This window comes from Heliconius melpomene, chromosome 3 (assembly GCF_056956725.1).
Source record: "Heliconius melpomene rosina isolate 202511_hmr_F chromosome 3, ASM5695672v1, whole genome shotgun sequence".
In the NCBI taxonomy this organism is placed as follows: domain Eukaryota; kingdom Metazoa; phylum Arthropoda; class Insecta; order Lepidoptera; family Nymphalidae; genus Heliconius; species Heliconius melpomene.
In genome coordinates, this window is record NC_140391.1 from 6,565,914 (window position 1) to 6,587,490 (window position 21,577).

Below are 21,577 nucleotides of genomic sequence, written 5' to 3' on the forward strand. Positions count from 1 at the left end.
AGCACTTTTGAAACTCATCACTTTCACCTTCAATAAATTGATTGAAACAAAAATAAAATATTACGAATTAAATACGTGATTCTGCTCAGTACAAGAGACGTAGGCCGGTTATAAAAAAGGAGCATTAACCGCCTCAGACCTAGCAAGTGACGTCTCACCTACTCTATATATGAACACTAACACAAACTCAAAGCTCAGCTTAGGCCTCGCGACCTGTATCTGGTATTCTACTATCAACTGATATTTTTTTCCTCGTATCACCATACCGGTATATTTATTTATAAATTTCTAAACAGGTTGGTAATAAATATATAATATAGATTCTTGTATACATTTTTTATTATAACCATATAAAATCAGTCTACTTATAATATATAAAAAGTTAGTCTTCACTATCGTTCATCAAATATTCTAATATCTGCTCCATAGCTTCAGGATTGTCTTCTGGTACCTTAAAAATAGCATTTTGTTTAACAATTATTTCTAATCAGATTTTTAATGTTCTTTAAATAAATCAAAATAACTCGAAAAATTTTTTGCCGAATTTTCGAGGTATTGCATATTGAGTGACAGAACTGTATGCTGCCTTTGTCATGTTAGCACAGTAAAGAAATGAAAACATTAATAAATAATAATTAATTTCTTCAAGTGGAAATCGAACCTACAACGGTCGTGGCGCAAGACGACGGCCTCGATATTTTAATATATCTTGCTTAATATAAAACCGTTACAAAAAAATAGTTACTTATAAAAAAAAGATATTTAGAAATAACAAGACATACCCAATGTCCCGAACCGAAGACAGACCAATAGCTTAATTGCTTTGCTGTCTTATAAAACCCATTCCTATGTCCTCGTATGAGTATTCGCTTTGCATTCGTGAACTCTTCTGACCCATGCCATTTAAGTGCGTGTACCCAATTTGTGGCACCTTAGAAGGAAAATGAAAGTTTATGGTTATAAAATTATTTATTGACTAACGTAATATGTCTAGAATTATGTAAATGCGAAGAAATAATCTGCGAAATCTTCTCAAATTGAGCTCTATATATGGAAAGCAAATTATGATATATTTTTTTATTAGTCAAGTATTTTTTTGGCGTTGGAGACATAATTTTTGAAATAAATGACTCGAGTCACATATTAGGATTTGTTTTTTATTTTAAAATTAGGTACACTGTATAGGTATATATATGTATGTATGTATAAGCAAACTCAAAATATTCATATATTTTTAGAGCTTCAAGAAAATATTTTGAATCAAATATAAAGAGGCCAACACTGTCATTAGGCTGAAAGTTTACTACACCTAGGCAGACAGAGACAAATATAAAAAAATAATTTTGGACTTACCAGCAAGAGGAGTCACCACATCTAAATTTCCATTGTAAATTGCAACTTTTATCTGTGTGCGGTTTAACAACGACTCTACTAAAAATAAAATCTATATTAATTGTTAATTAATCATAGTAATCACCTACATAAAATTAAAAACTAGCTACCATACGAAATCAATTTACGATATAAATTAAATATAATTAATGCACATAGCTAAGTACCTCATAAATATATTCAAAAATATTTATTATATTATATATATTTATTAATTTTATATTTACAAATAGATTCAAAATTATTAACCAGAATTATAATTATAGAGATTGTAATGTATACTCACAGAAAATAGTAGAAGGTATTAAAAAACTGTTGTTCAAATTATAAAAAACATCATCTGACACACATGTCCATTTTAAACCCTGATTTACGATAGGCAGAGTTGGCTTCACATAAGCATTTACTTTATAAACTAAATCACTGTAACTTTGATCAGTAATTAATTGATTTATATTATTGAAATTTATCGTCATACCAGACTCTTTGTTTAAAATATAAAATATTGTATCGTGCAGTCTACTTGCAGTGGCATAATCTTTTGCATCTATCAAATATTTAGTCTGTTTGGCAATTTTCATTGTTTTAGTATATGTAGGTAGATCGATGGCTCCCTATAATAAATAACAATAAGTTAAATTAAATACTCGTCCATTAAAAGTACATAATTTCTGACTTATTGCATTAATTATAATTCTTAATATAATTAGTAACTGTATCGTGATGGTTGTAGGTTCGATCCCCACTAGGGGGAATGAATTATTATTTATTAACATTTTCATTTCTTCGCTCTGGTACTGAGGCAAAAGCCCAGCGTTGAATTGCGTTACTCTACACGCAATGCCTTAAAAATTCGCCTCTAAGTTGGGTACGGAGTGTCTTAACACTAGGTTTCCTCTACCTACCATACTATATGAGGAATACAGCGTGAGACTGATTGCAGATATTCGCTTCCTCCAGGACATTTTTACACAATTTTGTAAAGTGAGTAATTTCTAATTTGTATGTAATTTAATTCAATTTTATATAAAAATTATGTTATTGAATACCAACCATATTGTAAAGGAATGCCGGTTGTGCTAAAGTACTAAGTTTTGGATCGACCCATCCACTTCCAATACCGATACCCTTAAAATTCATTTTTAACCGCTTATTTCGTATCGCCTGAAATAGAAAAGTTATAAATCATTTTACCAATCAGTCATTTAAAATGTTTATTTATAGAAATTCTTTTTCTATGTAGAGAAAGAAACCTAGCGAAATTACTAGGTATATATTACATTCTTTTTTCAACATATACATACTTATTAAGACAGAGGCACTATTGCACGGCAGTTCTTCTCTCTAATAGAATCTTTGAGACTAGCAGGTATAGGAGATATAGGTAGGGATGCTATATTCGCCAGGTTGAGAGCTCGATTCCCGCTTGAGGTAATGGCATATTTAATAAATTAATTTCTTCGCTCTGGTAACAAGGCAAAGCTCGACGTTGATCCGCCACCCAACACGCAATGCCTCCAATATGTTTCCAGGTTCCCTCTGCTTACCATTATGTGCGGGATAGAGCGTTAAGCCAAAAAATATATTAATCGAAAAGCTTGATTAACGTAACTACATATTATAATATTTATAATAACTTTTAAATCTAAATTACGTATAATCGTGACTTTGATAGCATAAATAAATATATGTGCATATTAATAACAATAACGTAAATACACCTAACAGTATTTGCATAATTTATCATTGAAAATTAGAGTTGACACTTTTCCCTTGAAAATTTGTCCTGAACAGGAATCGAACCGGACCTGTTGGTTGGCTATCATAATTTCATTAAAAAGAAAAGCTGTCGGCTTAATGTTAAGGATATTATATTTAATTTCTTATATTACGTACCGATTGTAAATAGTATCCCAGTCTAGGAGACAATTTGCCTCCATAACTTTGACCGATGATATAAGTTGGTGTTTTCCTAAACTCTTTATTTGTCTTGAAGAAAGCTTTGATTGCCTTTAAGAGATCTTTTGCTAAAATTTAATCATAATTATCAATTTAAAACAGTTTTATTTATTTATATCAAAGCATTGGCCAACGAGAAGATTTTTTGTAACAGCTTAAAAATAATTTTAAAGACATTTGAATGAAATCACGTTTCAAAATTCACACGAATTTAATGTCACGATTATTTCTTCCATTGTTCAAAATTTTGTTACAATAGAACCTTGAGGTTATTAACAAGCCAAAAGATGATATCCAAACAATACATCATAATTATGCAAATTTAATTATGTACATGAATATTATTCGCCTACTATGCTACAAAAAGTAAGCTTACATATGTAGTATAAATTTAAAATTTTATTTGTATTAATTTTAAGTAAAATTAGAGACCGTCGTAGCGCAATCGTACAAGCATGTGAATGTAAGCGTGACGGATGTGGGTTCGATCTCTACTCGGGAAATGAATTATTATTTATTAATTTCATTTCTTCGCTCTGCTAACAAGCCTATATATACGCAATGCCCCAAAAAATCAGGTTAACATTAGGTTTCGTCTGCCTAACCTGCAACATGCGGGATACAGCGTGTAGCTGAGAGACAGAATATGGGGAAAATTATTCACCTGCTTCTTTGTCTGTTTTGACGAGAAGTGATTTGTTAACAGCATAGCTAAAACCAGTCCCAACAGGGTGATCAATCAACAATAAATTTCTTCCATTAACCTAAAAAGGAATTATATAAATTAAAAAATCCAACAAGCTTTCCAAGACTTTTACACATTTGCTACGGCTGTTAGATTCTAGACCTAAATCGCATAAATATTATACGAATTGCCAACTTAATCTAGAATATTAGTTTTTTTATGACTAATGAATATAGAAGTGAAATAAATAAAAATGTGTACAAACGTACCTACCCATGAATGGTTTCGGGGTCGCATATCCATATTAATTGGTCCGATTTCAGCAAAGTTGGCTATACCAGTGGACGCGAGACCTGGCCCGCCTTGTATCCATATTATGAGCGGTTTTTTTTCGGCTTCAAAAACAGTACCATCAGCGTAATAAAACCAGTAAAAGAGAAACGCACCGGGACGCACTTCCACATATTTATGTATACTCTTCCATGGCTTTATACGAAGAGCTTCCAAATAAGGATTCGATTCTGGAGTTAAAGGTCATTCGTTTATACTGTCTCTTAATAAATATTACCAATATTAGAATACGGCCATTAACATTTCAACAAATCATATTTCAACACGAAAGTCAAGCTATTAAAAAAGACTATTTCATATAACTTACCTTCGCAGTGTAACAGGTGGCAAGAAATCAACACTATAAATATATAAATGAATAACAAGTTCATTTTTACTAAGTTCACTAGTCACGAACAGCACAATAACCGAATTCACATGCGTGCATTGGGATCGCTATAAATCGTTTAACCGCATGTCTAGTAAACACCACTTGGTGATATCATCTCTCCTCAATTAAAAGTGTAAATTAGGTAAATGAACGAAAAACAAGTACCTACTTCCCTGATGCCTGTCACGCGGTTCTCATTAAAGGATGAGTGCGTAGGAGGATATACGATTGTTCCATTTACACAACAACATTGACAATTACGGGCAAATTGTGTTTTTTTTATATGAAATGATATAAACTTAACAATATTTTCTAGCTTTTAAAGTAATAAATATGAGATTAGACAACGTAAGACTGCAAAATGTAGGTGTATAGGTTGCATTACAGAAACAAACTACCAAGGCTATGGCATCTAGGCGGGGTATTTGTGACGGCAAAGGTAACAAAAGGTCTCATTCCTTTCACACGGTCTTATTTTGTAAGAAAACAATAATGGTATAAAATATTTTTATTATATTAATAGATCGAGAAAAGAACCTATAATTCCGTCGCCATGATATTTCCGTGGCCGTCTCCTATTGTGTGGACTTGCAGATGTACTGGTATGGGCCTGACCATAATTTATTTTAAAGTCCTTATCGTTCGTTGTTGATTCAGAATGATAATATGTCGGTATTGTTTGATGCAATCCAACGATATGACCAAGAGAGCCCCCTACCAGTCCCGGTCGATACGTCGCATGAGGCTCATTCACCCCATCTTCAATCACTGGTTTTAAGTGATCTAAAAATTACATATACTACTTTAATAAATTACAGAAAAGAAGAAATGTAAAACGTTCTTTCAGTTTTATTAAAAAGTAAATATAAATTTTGATTACGTTAATTACCTACAATAAATTATTATCTACAACAAGCTTTAGCAATTAAAATTAAATAAATTAATAATTATTAAAACCTTTTAATAAATATAATCACCCTTGAAAATTAAACCTAGAAATATAACTGGTTTAATACCTTGAAAGCTCTAGTTCCGGACTTATTAGCCTGGCCATTATTGGTCACGATTTTAGTTAACCTTATAATATAAGCAATATCACCTTTTTTCATGCTGTATCCTGCAAGCAGCAGAGTTGACAGAGGGAACCTAGTGGTGAGACACTCCGTTCTCCATTTTCCGCCGAATTCTGAAGGCGTGTTGACTGGCGGAACTCATAATGCCGCTTACAATAATTTTGGTCTTTACCAATTTATTAACAAAAATTTTCATTATTGTATTATTTTTATTTAATTATTGAATTGTTATGAAAATATTAACCTGTAGGTTGCTGTGGTTTCTGGGGTCTATAAGAGTTAGATCCAAAGTACCCTCCTGTAGGAGGACGCGTCGGCCTGTAAGTAGGCACTGTTGAGTATTCATTAACGACTGTCGGTTTCGTTCCTTGATGAAACTGATGCAGCCAGTTAAAGAAAAAGCGATTTTGTTGTTCCTTCTGTCTTCGATACGATTGTGAAGTGACTGGTATAAACATAAAAGTGGTTAATACAAGTAAAAGTTAAATTGATTTATTTTAATTATTACAGTTAATTTTTTATGATAGCAATAAAATTTATTTGCGTCTACACAGTCACAGTTTTTAAACCTGCGCTGGCTTTTAAGTTCTAATAAATTATTTTTATCTATGATTGTATTATTAGTTTTTTTTGTCAATTTTTATCTCTCTAACCCTGACAGTATTTTTTTTATTTTATTTTATTAGTATCATTTAAAAATACATAAAAAAGTTAAATAGTGTGTGTTTGTTGCAAAACTCTTTGTGAGTAAGGGAGCTACGGTCTTGTAGGTCTATTATCAACGAAACAGATGTTATTATATACGTCGATTATATTATTATATATATCGATTTCTTCAAATTCGGGTCATATTTAATATGGCGACCAATTTTATATTTTTAGTTTTTTTTTTTTTTAAATTCAGTGAGGACACCGTTCTCTGGACACTGCTGAAAATTCTTGTAGTTAGTGGAAAATAATTTCGAAAAAGGTTTATCATCCAATTTTTATATTTTTTTATTCTAAAAAATGTTGTTCTATAAAAATGGACATATAAAACTCTTATCTTAAAAAAACGAGAACCGCCTTTTATATACTGTTTTTGCTGCATACTATTGATAAAAAGGTTTCCCATGCTTATTCTGTTCTCAACGTAGCCGAGAACTAAGTGCAAGTTTGTGGTCGTTTGTAATTTACATATTTTATTCATAAATCATATAAATTCTTAAGAAAATTAAACATGTTTTCACGAACGTTATGACGTAGGTACAAATCGTGAGGCTTATAATATTAATTTCAATTCATGTTAATGATTAATTACATATTGACACAATAAATAAAATACAAATAATTCTCATGTAATTGCTCCACACAATATTATAATTTATATTTTTACTTAATCTCAATTTCAATAAATTTTATTAAACTCTAAAATTCATTCTAAATAGTGTATTCGGGTGTGGTGCGTAGGTACCTAATGCGAATTTGCAAATAATTTTAAATTATGCTTTCCGTCGTAATAAGTATTTTATTATGAAGAGGCCAATTACAAATAACTACCAATTAATTTAAATTTATTTGACACTATCCCGACGCAGTTCAATGATGTGATAGTGTCAGATTGTATGTGCAGTACGATGATTGGGGATTCGAACATTGATCGATAGAATATATATATATCCTTCGATTATAATAATAAGTCAATTCAGTAAATCAAATTTCGATAATGAAAAGAGAAACTTTTCCCACTAGATTTTCCCTTTCCTCTAAGAGATTATAATATTTCATTTAATTTTGTACACTATTACACAATTATATTTAATTTTTGGAATTTGCATAATTTAAATAGAATTTACCGTTAAATAATCTGTTTTATGCACATTTTAGGACATTTGTTTAACTGTACTCTTACAAAATAAAACAAGAGGAGAAATACTCACTCGAACTTAAATCATTTTCGTCGTAATCTTCTATTTCACCGCAGTCATCCGGTTCATCTGGTTGAGGTTCCTCTTGGAGACTGCTGGGTGTATTATGAATGTTACCTGGTGCAAGCAAATCGTAATACGCTCCAAAGGTCCTCCCGTTATTGTCAAATCGCGCTTTTCGCTTATGGGGTGCTATTTTATTGGTCGGGCACAAAGGATTTACTGTCACCGAATTTGTTTTTTCAACTAAATCTAGAACCTATACAATAAACAAAATATTAAAAACTTATTATAAGTATAAATAATAATATATAAATGTATTTATCCTTTCATATACAGTATACATACTATGATTCCAACAACTACAAATTTCAAATATCTTAACATTTTCAAAAATATACGAGATAGATGGATGCAGATTTTATCAACAACAGCGATTGCTTCGAGCTAATGTTCTATTGGTATCTGAACGGTAGGATACGGGGTGTCTGTTACTAAAGCCCGAGGTCTCCCACGCGAATAAAATGAATGTGTAAATCCTTGGTCAATGACCGCTCCTTATAAGAACTGACAAAATGCAACAGAAAGGATTTAAAACAAAATTTTAGCAGTTTCATACAAAATGATATAGATATTATATTTTTATCACTGTATTTCTTTTTTAATAGCCGATTTTTTTGCACATAGCAATTCCTTTTAACCTGAAAGGTCTCAATTTTATTTAACTTTGACTAAATATTTTACAAAAATATTATATGGCTTTTTGCGTTTATAAGGGTCAACATTCGCATCATCAAGATAAAGAAGAAGTAATTAGGTAGGTATACACGATACACGATTAATGACTAAAAATTCAACAAGCGATAAAAAAAGCTATTGCATTTTTTATCTTACATAAAGAAGGTAGGCAGAGGGAACCTAGGAACTCAGTATGAGACGTGTTGTTGACGTGATGTGTTGAGTCTTAGCATCGTGCTACTGCCACTGTATTTTTATGGTACTTACACCTAATAAATGACAATGCCGCCATTTCAAATTTTATATTGTTTTTTCACAAAAAACTGCGTGTTTTATTTCATTCGTTTGAAGCGAAGCCTTTCCCGAAGAAGCGAAGAGCCCGAAGTCAGATACTCTTAGCTCTATTGATAATTTTAAATTGATACTGAAAAAAACATATGGACCTATTATGTATAAGTGGGGTGACAAACATTTTTCTAATTTTCTGGGGGAAGTGCGGGCACAATGGGCGCGCAAGGCACAAGGAGGCCTCTCAGTCACTAGTGACTATGCCTATTAGCCGTGTTCTGTTTTTGTTCATAGGCAACTTAACTAATTTTCCATCAATCTTTAGTCCACTAGTGAGTAGGATATTTATTTCTCGTTAGAAATCCGTGAGGTACTTTATTCAATGTTGGTGAATATTGGGGAACGGGGCAGGATGACGTATTGTTTTTACATACAGTCACACACGTAAACATAAACCGTATATGAGGATACATTATATAAGTAAATAATGCTTTTGTAATCCGTGCATTTGGTGATTTGTCATCAACAACGTTGGGCCCTTGTGTATATCGTATGCAAATATTTGAAACTACGTAAATATTGATTTAATATTTAAATCCTATTAATACGTTACCCATTCTGCCCCTACCCTGGAGCACGATGGAATTTTCGTTAGTCTTTTGAAATATTAAAAAAAATATATTATTTCATTAAGTAGTTATTTCGGCAAACTCTATGATATAAATCATAATTAAAAAGTAACCAAATGGCTTAGTGTGATTAATTTTAATTATTTATCTTAGAGTGCACATTATGCCCCTATATATCTTTGGTTATACAAAAGTTTTTGCAATTTTACAGCGATATTAACGAAATCCTTATGCTTTATGTTATTTCGCAACATCACCTTCTTAACAGTATCGTGGGATTTAACAAGGTAACATCTTTAAAATTAATTAATGACAACCTAAATGAAATATTACGAAATTTTTCATACCTAACGGCAATTTAATTAATGTTGAGATAAATATACTTATTTCATTAACTTATTCTCTTCTCGTTAGGTTCCATTTGACTGACGTACACATTTCTTACAGTAGTTACGGTCAATAAATGGTGGCTACCCTGAAGTTAGCGGTAAACCTGTACATGGCTGGATTTTTTATATATTCAATTATTTTCTTCCTGAGTGAACAATGCGCAAAAGTTCAGAAAACCTAACTTGAGAGAACTGACTTATTGAGCGTACTGTACCTATGCGAGTGATGCATAGATATAAAAAATATGTTTATGCATTTACATGCTATGTGGTCACTGATCCAATATAAATGTTATGTTCCAAATAAACAATGATAGATACCTCTCTAATTAATATACAATTTGAAACTGTTCAAAACCACAATCTGTCGCGATTTATGATCTCTGAACTGGTTACTATAAATATAATGAGTTTCCTTTCATAAAAGCATTATTAATAATATCATCTTTTGAAATATATCGTTAACGGTAGAAGCAAAATTATTACTTAAATAAAAACATGTATAGTATATTAGCTTGTCTTATTTTTTTCAATTAAGTTTTATTTATTATATTACACTCACATTTATTTTAAATATGTTTATAAGATTTTTTTAATGATTAACAATTCCTAATAAAACTGGGGTGCATATAATAATTTGATTAATTTAACTTGTTATAATATTTCACTAATATTTGAAATCAAATAATAAGCTCATTTTCTGTTTGTTGCAAATTGCAATACAGATTTATATATGTTATGTTCTTTTATCGGTAAAGATTTTTATAAAATTTGAAATTTAGACTTAAAAATATTTCATTGAACTCGTGTTTTATGGTTTATTATAATTCACTCCTAAGGGTACAAATAAGCAGGCGAAGCTGCGCGCGTCCGCTAGTCTATATATATAAAAGGACTTGTCCTCACTGACTGAGGTAAGACGCACGCACAGCCGTAACCGCAGCACGAAGAAACGTAAAATTTGGACAGATATTTGCTTTTGTAATCTGGACATCCACTAAGAAGGGATTTTGAAAAATTTTAACCCTAAAGGGGTGAAATAGGGGTTGAAAGTTTGTATGGAAAAAAAATTAAATCGGCACCGAAGTTACATAAGCATAAGGATACATTCCCATGACGCAGCACTGGCACCTCGCGGAATCGAACAATAGTGTTTTAGTATTTTGATGATTTAACTGTTTTGAATTATATAAAATTTTAATAAAGATTCTCTGTCTTCAACTTGCTTTAAAACAGAAAGGTTGTTTATAAAATTAAATAAATAATTTTTAAAAAGCCTTTTTCTCGCCTGAGTAATTTAACTCCGATTGTTATAAAATTTGAAATTTAGATTTTAAAAAGTATTTAATTGAATACGTATTTCATAGTTATCTAGAATTCTCCCTCTAAGGATGCAAATAAGGGGTTGAAAGTTTGTAAGGAAAAATTCTTAAATCCCCACCGATTTTTATAAAATTTGAAATTTAGACTCTTAAAAATATTTCATTGACACATGTTTCATGGTTTATTAGAATTCACCCCTAAATAAGCACGCGAAGCTGCGCGCGTCCGCTAGTATTATATAAATTGCTAAAATATTTAAATTATAATTTACTTACGCCCAATGTTAATAACCAATCCTAATCCAAAAATTGCTACCATAGATTGAAATAGACAGAGATGGAGGTAGGCATGCAGGTTAGTAATTGGATAGATATGTCGGACAGTACGAGATAGACGTTAACTGGAGATAGGAGATACATTATTAATATTGGGCGTTAGTACATTACAGTATAGATAATCGTATTTTTTTTTCAAAATTACACTTAAATAAATATTCGTATAATTCAAGTGGACGAAGCCGCTCGGGGGCCGCTAGTAAATAATATTTTAATATAGCTAATATAATATAGTATGTATGGTATACATGATTACATTCTGTTATGTTCTGTTCTTTTTATTATGGCGTTCCGAGCGTTCATGATTACATTCTACGCAAGCGATTACACTAATTTTAATGTCAATGTCAAAGTCAATGTCAAATGTCAATTGTAAATTTATCGAGATGCTGTGAAAATATTGTAAACTTATAAAATTATATCAATTTGAGATATAAATTTTTTTGACTTATAAAGTAATAAATTTAAAAATATGGCGAAGTATCAAGGAAAAGTTTATCTTGGATATGAAGAAGATACAATATCAGAAAGAAGCAAGTCTCAGTTAAACTACACAATCAATAAAATTGGCGGACTACCTGTAAGATTTATTAATAAAACAATACGTTCATAACATTACTTTACATTTTCATTTATAATATTATTGTTTTCTTATATTGTTATCTATTTTTAACTAAGTAATTATAAATTTTACTATACTTAAAACACACTAAGACAAAGAAAATGCACGTATTTTTTTTCAGAACTGGCCTCCTTTAGACAGTATCCAATTTTCTACCAAGTGTCCTTTGTGCAGTTTGCACAGACTATTGGTGGTACAATGTTATGCTCCCTTGGAAGAGTCTCTATATCATCGCACTCTGTATGTGTTTGCTTGTGTAAATCCCCAATGTTGGAATCAATCTGAGAGGTAATTGAATCCAAAATAATCATATTTAATTCTTATTTTTTAGCTCTATGCAGAAGCAATCTAATGTTAAAATATTTCATTGTCTGTCATTTTTATGGAAATGGCATGATGAGTGGCCATCTGTAGAAGTCAATGGAGCTTACCAGAGCTAAGAATTAAGAATTAAATATTCCCTTAAGTGGCTGTCAAACCCACAACCATTAACATAGAGTCAAATGCAACGCCCAGGTTGAATAACTAAATCAGAAATGAACCTCAAATAGATATTGTTAAAAATTAACATTTTTATAACAGTTGGAGCTGTGTTAGAAGTCAAATTCATGATGAACCTAAAACTAGTGCAGTTGTGGCAATGCCTACTGATTCAAACATGAGCTGGTGTACTGGATCTGATGATTGGGATGAAAATGATAATGGTGACTCATCAAATGGAAACATTATGAATATAGATAATGCACCAAGTCCTAACAATGGAGTACAGAGGTGTGTTATTTATACCAATTGTCTTTTAAATTAATATACAGAGTGTAACAAACAATGGATCATAGGTTGTCTATGGGTAGAGGACCTCAGTACTTATCCATTTCACCCCCATATATATATTTGCAGATTTTCAGTTGTTCAGCACATATTTGGGAATTTGTGATTTTTTCCAAATATCAGATCCTTTTAGTTTCCTTTGTATAATGTAATATTATAAAACTATTGGATTATAAATCTTGGAAATAACATGGAAACAAAAATTATTTTTAAATTAGCATTTTTTTTACAGGAACTCTGATGAAGAAGATGAAAGTAATTCATACGACCTAGAAACAGTTGAACAAGCTCTTGGTAATTTACAAGTTGATGCACACAATGCTAATATGTCACCTGTTCAAGGTATGTTTTGTACTAAATATGTCATGTTTTTTATGTTTATAAAATATATGTTATGTTTGTTAATTGGTTATTAGGTGCCGTTGGAGCAGTGGCAGCACCAGTACCAGCGGCTGAATTGGAGGCCGAAGATGAGTCAGGACTTGTCATAGCTGAAACTCCAACCACACCTATGAATAATATGGCCATATTATTTAATCAGGTTTGTATTATGAAGTATGTATATAAAATAAATTTAACTCATATCTGTCTGTATATGGAAAATGTATGAGAAAATCTATTATTGAGAATGTGTACAAATCAAATCAGCTTCATGCTGTATCCCGCACACAGCAGGGTAGGCAGAGAGTACATAGTGCAAGATACTCCGTTCCCCACTGGCCGAATTCTGGAGGCATTGCGTGTTGAGTGGCAGAACTCAACGCCGCGCTTTACTTCGACACCAGAGCGAAGAAATGGTAATATAAACGTAAATAAATATTTCACTTCTTCGAGTGGAGATCGAACCCACAACCGTCGCATTATAGTCACACCCTTGTGCCGCTGCGCCACGACGGCCTCTATGATATTTTCTATTTCTTCTTTTTAATTTTCAGACAGCAGAACTCCCTCCAGATATTCGAAGTCGCTTATTATCGGGTCCATTACAATTCGTATCTAAATATATTTATGTTGAAGAAGAATGGAATAAAACATCCAATAATGACGATAAAATTACAGAGTTATTAAATAAATACAAAAAGGATAATGGTAAGAAAACGTTAATAAAATATTTTTAAGAATCGTACATAAAAAAAAGAAATATAACATACAAAATTCATAATATATATATGTATATATATAAACTACTGCTTTTACTCTACTTTTGTACGTAAACGACCGCATTATCGGTAAAAGAGCGATCTCTTCTAGGCAACTTTTAGGCAGAAGAAATAATTGATGAATTGGGAAACGCTATAAACGTAGATACATAGTCAATTAATATAAATATATATAAAAGGACTTGTCCTCACTGACTGAGGTAAGACGCACGCACAGCCGTAACCGCTAATGGTAGAAACGTGAAATTTGGACAAAAGTTTACTTTTGTAATCTGGACATCCACTAAGAAGGGATTTTGACAAATTTTAACCCTAAAGGGGTGAAATAGGGGTTCAAAGTTTGTATGGAAAAAAATTTAAATCGCCACCGATTTTTATAAAATTTGAAATTTAGATTTTTAAAAATATTTAATCGAACACGTATTTCATCGTTTTCTAGAATTCTCCCCCTAAGGGTGCAAATAAGGGGTTGAAAGTTTGTATAGGTTTTTTTTAAATCGTCACCAATTTTAATAAAATTTGAAATTCAGACTCTTAAACGTATATAATTAAACACATGTTTCATGGTTTTTTAGAATTCACCCCTAAGGGTGCAAATAAGGGGTTGAAAGTTTGTATGGGAAAATTCTTAAATCGCCAGTGATTTTTATAAAATTTGATATTTAGACTCTTAAAAATATTTAATTGAACATATGTTTCATGGTTTTCTAGAATTCACTCCCTAAGGGTGTAAATAAGGAGTTGAAAGTTTGTATGAAAAAATCTTTAAATCGCCACCGATTTTTATAAAATTTGAAATTTCGACTCTTAAAAATATTTCATTGAACACATGTTTCATGGGTTATTAGAATTCATCCTTAAATACGTAAGCGAAGCTGCGCGCATCCGCTAGTATAATTATATTACTTATCCTATATCTTATAAAACAAAGTCGCTTTTCGTGTCTGTCTGAACTTTCTAACTCTTCTTCTTCTAAACCACCCAACGGATTTTTATGCGGTTTTCACCATTAGGTCGAGTATTTCTCAGGGAAGGTTTATATATAGTTTATTATTTGTACATTCTTATGTAAATTAACATAAATACGATAAATGTGTCTAAAGTACAATACAAGCGCGTCATGAGCAGTCATCAGTGGTTCAGTGGTAGAATGCTCATCTGCCACGCGGGCGACCCGGGTTCGATTCCCGGCCAATGCATTCTATTTAATTTTCCTCACAGGCAGCCACGTAGTGCTTGCTTTTCATCAGGGACAGAATACCCTCTTCAGCATTAACCACAAGCTCGAAAAAAAAAACCCGCCCGCTATAGAGGCATAGCAACGAAGATTTAGATGCGTTTGCACGTATTGGATAATTGGAGTTGAATGTATTATTTCAGCGCGATATATTTGGTTTCATATTTTTTGTAGTAGTTATTAGTAGGAAGGCTTTTGTTTATAATTTCTTCCGTTTAAAAATAGTCATTTAACTATATAAAAATAGTCATTTAAATATATTTTAATAAGTACTTGAAAAGATTAGTAGCACAGATTTAAAATTACGGTACCTACTAAAAAATCCTTGCCGAGTAAAACAATTGGAAAATCCTTATTGGAACTACGAAAATGCGGGTTGCATTAGAGTTTAATTAATTTTCACATTATCTTAAGTGCTTTGCAAACATACATTATATGAATAATCCAGTAGTAAAAGCGGGCGAAGCCGCAAGGGGGTCGCTAGTCTTCTATATATATAAAATCGAAAGGTCACTCACTCATCACGAAATCTCAGAAACTACATATGCTAGGAATCTGAAATTTTGCATAGGAGTTACTTATAGGACGTAGGTGCTCGCTAAGACGGGAATTTGCAATATTCTACTTCTAAGGGGTTGTTTTTGGGGTTGAAAGTTTGTATGATACTTCGTTACTACAAATGCTAGGAGTCTCAAATTTTGCATGGACGTCACTTATAGGACGTAGGTCATGGAGACAGAAATAAAAATAACGTAGTTCACGCGGGCGAAGCCGCGGACGGGCCGCTAGTATATACATATAACAACAAAATATACATATACAAAAATATACAGTGTTTTTGTCAGCACCATTTTAAATGAAACCACAGTTTTAACTACTCTATAAAAGCCTAACAATATTTTTTTTTTCCCAAAAATCTAAGTTTTTTTTTCAAACAAAATAATTATAGTTGTAATAAAACGCCATTTCTTAAGAACGATGCACGCACACAAAGATATCAAAGGGACACCGCCGCACACGCCTCATTCCGAAATCGAGTCGTAGGTATTGGCGATAAAGTTCAAAGTTAGTAGTATTTTTGTAGTAGTACCTGTTTATGTTATTGGTATCTATGCGTAATTGCTTCACACGAAATACAAGGATAAACATCGTGAAATGAAAAAAAATCTACGTCTAAACTCTAAACTGTTGAGGTATCTTGATTAATTTCTTTAGGTATGCGTATGCGTTTGAAATATTTTACCCTATATGCTGTTTCCGTAAAAGTAGCGCTGATGCCTCCACCTGTATATACATATACAATTTAGTTATAATTTTCAGAAATAGAAGTGGGGAGCATAGTAGATAAAGTAGCAGGCGTTGGTAGTGAAGAAGAAGCATACGAAGATTCAGCACCGTTACATGGTGATAAGCTGTTCCATGCTTTTCTTACTCGTTTACATAACAATCCTGGGCAGATATTGAGGTAATTTAATACAATATGTCAGATAAAGTTTTCACATTCTTTAGATGAAGTGAAACCTAATGCCAAGACATTCTATCGTGCAGTTTCTTGTAAGTGGTAGCCAGAACTTGCACCAAAGCAGGCAAATAAAAAATATATATAAATTATCCTCTGAATCAGAACCATCATCTTTACATTCACTGCGACACAATGGCTTCAAAAAAATATATATTCCTTAATAAAATTTATCAATATAATATTTAGTATATATTTTTAAAATTGCATTAATGATATGCCTATAAGTTTCAATCAGACATTATCCTACGGTTGTCTTTAATATAATTAAATAATTTCAAGCATCGCCCAATCCTTGTTGAATAGCGAACCTCATCGCCGCATTTTTGTCTCGTTACCAGAGTAAGGTAATGAAAATTATTTCATTCTCGGCGGTGGGAATCGGACTATGCTGCTGTGTCATGACGGAGTCCCAAATATAATGAAATAAATTATTATACATAAATATGTTTCTCTTTCAGATATACTCGAGACGAGCCTCCACTCCTTGGAGCTCCTTTACCAGCCAACGAAAATGCATCTAATTCTCCATACAAGCCAACTATTTGTGTCCGTTGCGGTGCAAGACTCACTTGCGAGTTACAACTAGTACCCGCATTCACTGAAACTTTACGTTTGTCACTTAATAATATGCAGCTACCATATTTACACTTTTTATCAGTTCTTGTATTCACGTGCTCTCAAAGTTGTTGGCAACCCAACGACAGGTTGGTTGAAGAAATGGTGATATTCCAGCCTGAAGTCATATAAGCAATATGAAGTGAAAGCCAAATCGTTTTATTTAGTATTTATTTTCAATCAGTTCGCGAGGCTTACGCTGAGTTTTGCTTTTTTTTTATTTTTAGAATAAATAAAAAAAAATAAAAAATGATTTCAATTATTCTATTTTCACTGTCGCTGTGTAGTTGGAGTTAGTTTTGTCTTTAACTTTTAATAAATCGAACACAAAAATAAAATATTAAAAATTAATTATGTGACGCTGCTATCAGTCAGTACAAGAGATGGCTGAATGTTTTTTTTTTTGTATTACACTACACTACGGTCAACAAGTCGTGGCCGTCCTAAACTTAGGTTTCCTAAAGTTATTTGCAGTGTTCGCTCTGAAAGAAGATATTCAAAAGTAAGAAAAATCTTAAAATCATATCTACGCAGAAGTCTGCTGCTAATTTCAGGGCGGGCACGACTTGTTGACCGTACTGTATATATGAACACACAAAGCAAAGCTCAGCTTAGTCTTCGTGAACTGTATGTGGTTAGCACAACAGTTAAGATTTAAATCCATTTGACTTAGATATTCTATTGAATTACTATTAGTAATGCTATATACAACTATGAGGGACGCTTGGTAGTAACAAAAAATTTTTTAAATATTTCTCCATAATATATTTTAAAATTAAAATAATATAATATTTTTATAAAATTTTAATCACATCCAAATAACACATGGATTTTCAAATTTTAAAAATATTATTTTTTAGAAATAACTATGACTATTCATACAAAAATAGCTTAAAGTGGAGCAGAATGGATTATCCACTGTATGATTTCCTAATAATCATGTACCGTCTACAAGTTTGTTACTGTGATCATCAAATAAAGATATTGTCCGTTAATTAGAAAAGTGGCATAAGTCAAAATATATTTTTTACAGTATGGACATTTAATTTTTAAAAATTTTATTAATATTATTTTCTTTTTCAATATTTAATATTTACACATATGTATATATGTTTTGAATGATGATATATATCATCATGTTTTAAGTGTTTAATAAAAGGATTTGTAGCAAGAAATAATTGTCCTCTTTTTAAATGCCATGCAGTGATATTTCTAGATATGTATTTCGTCTATATTAATTACAACTACAAATAAAAGTAAATTATAAAGAATATTTGAAATTTCTTGAAAAATTCAACATTCTTCTATAAAAAAAACTTTGATTTAGTGTTTCTATCATTACCGTATTTCAAGAAATGATTTTTTAAACAAACTAATGTATGCTCTGATACGTCGACGTATCAGAGCAAAAAACGGCAAGTAGTCTTGTCTTTAATCTAATTAAATAATGATATATTACCAAAAATATTAATTATGCCACTTCTCTATTTACCATCTATCTCTTACAATAATATAATTGCATTTATGTAAAAAGTTTTTTATTTAAAAATTTGTCCATGCTTATATATGATAATCGTGTAATTTTTAAGAATATAGTAGTAAATATGTAACGTCCTTCATATTAAGCCTTATAATAATAGTAGACAAGGTTAGGCAGTAGAAACGTATTACATTTTTGTTAATCTGTGCTGTTGCATGTTTCTAATAATTACGACTGTGATTTCAATATTCTTGTTGTGGTAGAATATTAACATAGCGTACTTTTAAACGTTATTACTGTATAATAAGGGATGTTGCGGATGTAACATTTCGGATCGAAATTCGGACACGGATATAAGAAGATTTGCGGAGATAAGAAGAATACTTCACCAGCGTCCATCAAGCTCGTATTTTTTCTTCAGAGGCCAGCTATTTTTGCCCCTCCCCGCCTGGTGACTCTGTAAAGACCATTCCAGGTCAACAGCAATATAGCCAAGTCGAAACTTGAGATTACTAGATTTGAGTAATTAAATATATCCATATCCGTAATTATCAGAAACTTTTGTATCGGATTCAGTTACGGATAGTTTTTACCAAAAGTTGTCCAAAAGTTTTTGTTACGATCTCCAAAACATCCCTGGTTAAAATATTTACTTACTCTTCAAAAATAATAAGGATCCATTGTGGAATACGAATATGAATAATTAGTCGATTAAGGTATAATAATAGTTGAATGAACTGTTCTAATATAATCTTAAATGTCTAGTCTATTTGTTTAAAATTTATCGCCATGGCATTTAATTATTTTATTCTTATATCTAAACTATATTAAATTCCGCTCTAAACTATATTAAATTGAATTAAAAAAATGTTTATTTTAAGTTCCATTATTATAACTTCAATAAGTACAAAATAATTTTAATCATATTTATTTTACATCACAAGTTCATAATAGTCTCTTCTTAAAACGTTTTAAAGTTTAACTAAACACAATATTGTAATGATGACTTTGATTCGTGCAATAAACAAATAAACATATACTTATGGTAGTTTTATTTATATAAAAACTGTTGTTAAAATGTTTATCTTTATTTTAAGCCTTGTGTATATGTGTATTTATTTTGTACATTTTATACATTTAAGCAGAAGGAACCTAGTGATAGAATACTCCGTTCCTATTTTTTTTGTCCAATTTATGATATATGGCGTATTGAGTGGCGGCCACCACCGAGCTTTGTCGTTCTTTTTCTTAGGTACAAAATATAAGGTAAATTTTATAATTACGGTAGTATCAGGTGTTCTGATCTTCGATGTTAATTATATTATACCCCATATAAAAAAAAAACAATTTGATCCACAGTCCAGTAGTTTTGGAAATGAGCGTATACAAATCAAAAAGTAAAACAGAATATCTTTTTAGAATTTTATTATTTTTTTCCAGATTTTTTTGTAAATATATTTCAGTTTTTTTTACTAGATACACTTATATATAGTACACTTGTAATTAAGCCTTTGCAAAATATTATATCGACTATTTGATTTGAAGAAATTCATTTTCAACAGAAGCGGAACGCCAGCAACAAATTCAACAAATTTTATTAAAAAAAAATTTGATAAGCGGTCATTCTTATAAGTCTTTCTTGAATTTTTAAATTTCTAAAATAGCTGAGATATTTTTTTACTTTAGTACCATGCGTTAGTTACTTCTTACAACCTCAATATTTTCTATTTTCAGTACAATTTTTTCATTGACAATTTAAAACAAAAAAGGAATTCTTCATGAATTCCAAAATTTATGAAGAAATCCTTTGAATATTTCCTTTATAATAAAAAAAAAGCTCATTATTTTTAATATTAAGCAGATAATATGCTGTAGTACGGTACCATTTTTTTTTTCAGTTACGGATTTATGATATGGCAACTCAGTTTTCCATAAATGAATCGGCGAGTCGGCGAATAGTGCTTCGAATTTTAACCATCGCAAATTGTATCGTGATTTGTGAGGCGGATTGCGTTTGATCAATTTTTTCACGTGGTTGAACGTTTTGTGATAGTTAATTTACACGTTTTAAAAGATGTCTGGTGAAGTTCCTGTACCGCCTGCAGTTTTATGGGCACAGCGCAAGGAAGAAATTTTGCTCACATTTAGCGTGGAATCCAAAGATCCGTCTATTAAAATAGAAAAGAATTCCGTATATTTCAAAGGCGTCAGCGCACCAGAAAATAAAGTCCATGAGGTAACTATTCAATTATATGACGCTGTAGTTCCCGAAACTAGCGGTTTTGTTAATAAGGGTCGTTGCATAGAAATGGTACTCCGGAAAGAAAAAAAGGACGCGCCGTATTGGCCTTCATTAACGAAAGACAAAAAGAAACCACATTACCTTAAAATAGATTTTAATAAATGGAAAGATGAAGACGATGAACAAGATGATGAAGAAGGTGGTGGTCCTACTGGTAATCAATATGATATTGAAGAAATGCTTCGGTCGATGGGTGGCGGTGCCTCTGATAAGGGTGATAAGCCTTCATTTGATGACCTGGAGAGTGACTCTGACGACGAAAACATACCTGATCTAGAATGAGACCCACTGTAGTTCTATTGATTACGTTTAAAATGCATTACATTATGTATATTAAGGTTTTTACAGTTATAATAAAATCATAAAAAAAAA

At 31.4% G+C, this 21,577-nt stretch overlaps 3 protein-coding genes across 3 annotated transcripts; 2 read left to right on the forward strand and 1 right to left on the reverse strand.

Moving 5' to 3' along the window:
* Positions 1-321: 321 nt before the first annotated feature.
* LOC146539982 (retinoid-inducible serine carboxypeptidase-like) lies at positions 322-8,255 on the reverse strand. Its single transcript, XM_085207905.1, has 11 exons — positions 8,086-8,255; positions 7,750-7,996; positions 6,075-6,275; positions 4,310-4,557; positions 4,016-4,115; positions 3,289-3,419; positions 2,446-2,556; positions 1,679-2,006; positions 1,354-1,431; positions 783-931; positions 322-451 (listed from the first exon to the last, which is right to left on the reverse strand). Exons 1-11 carry the CDS (start codon positions 8,122-8,124, stop codon positions 383-385), a joined length of 1,701 nt encoding a protein of 566 aa, XP_085064031.1. The 5' UTR covers positions 8,125-8,255; the 3' UTR covers positions 322-382.
* A 3,533-nt stretch (positions 8,256-11,788) lies between these two features.
* On the forward strand, positions 11,789-19,942 carry trus (programmed cell death 2 like trus). Its single transcript, XM_085207267.1, has 8 exons — positions 11,789-12,019; positions 12,183-12,349; positions 12,644-12,832; positions 13,122-13,231; positions 13,306-13,430; positions 13,825-13,978; positions 16,607-16,751; positions 17,267-19,942. The coding sequence occupies exons 1-8, from the start codon at positions 11,912-11,914 to the stop codon at positions 17,553-17,555; spliced, it is 1,287 nt and encodes a 428-aa protein (XP_085063393.1). The 5' UTR covers positions 11,789-11,911; the 3' UTR covers positions 17,556-19,942.
* An 879-nt stretch (positions 19,943-20,821) lies between these two features.
* On the forward strand, positions 20,822-21,577 carry LOC146539984 (prostaglandin E synthase 3-like). Its single transcript, XM_085207268.1, has one exon. It carries the CDS (start codon positions 20,978-20,980, stop codon positions 21,485-21,487), a length of 510 nt encoding a protein of 169 aa, XP_085063394.1. The 5' UTR covers positions 20,822-20,977; the 3' UTR covers positions 21,488-21,577.

Coding starts and splice junctions, on each gene's coding strand:
- LOC146539982 (XM_085207905.1), bottom strand. CDS start 8,124: ATGTTAAGATATTTGAAATTTGTAGTTGTTGGAATCATA. Junction 1,432..1,678: donor AATACCTTCTACTATTTTCT/GTGAGTATACAT, acceptor TTTTATTTTTAG/TAGAGTCGTTGTTAAACCGC. Junction 932..1,353: donor TGTGGTGACTCCTCTTGCTG/GTAAGTCCAAAA, acceptor TTTCCTTCTAAG/GTGCCACAAATTGGGTACAC.
- trus (XM_085207267.1), top strand. CDS start 11,912: ATGGCGAAGTATCAAGGAAAAGTTTATCTTGGATATGAAGAAGATACA. Junction 13,232..13,305: donor TAATATGTCACCTGTTCAAG/GTATGTTTTGTA, acceptor ATTGGTTATTAG/GTGCCGTTGGAGCAGTGGCA. Junction 13,431..13,824: donor TGGCCATATTATTTAATCAG/GTTTGTATTATG, acceptor TTTAATTTTCAG/ACAGCAGAACTCCCTCCAGA.
- LOC146539984 (XM_085207268.1), top strand. CDS start 20,978: ATGTCTGGTGAAGTTCCTGTACCGCCTGCAGTTTTATGGGCACAGCGC.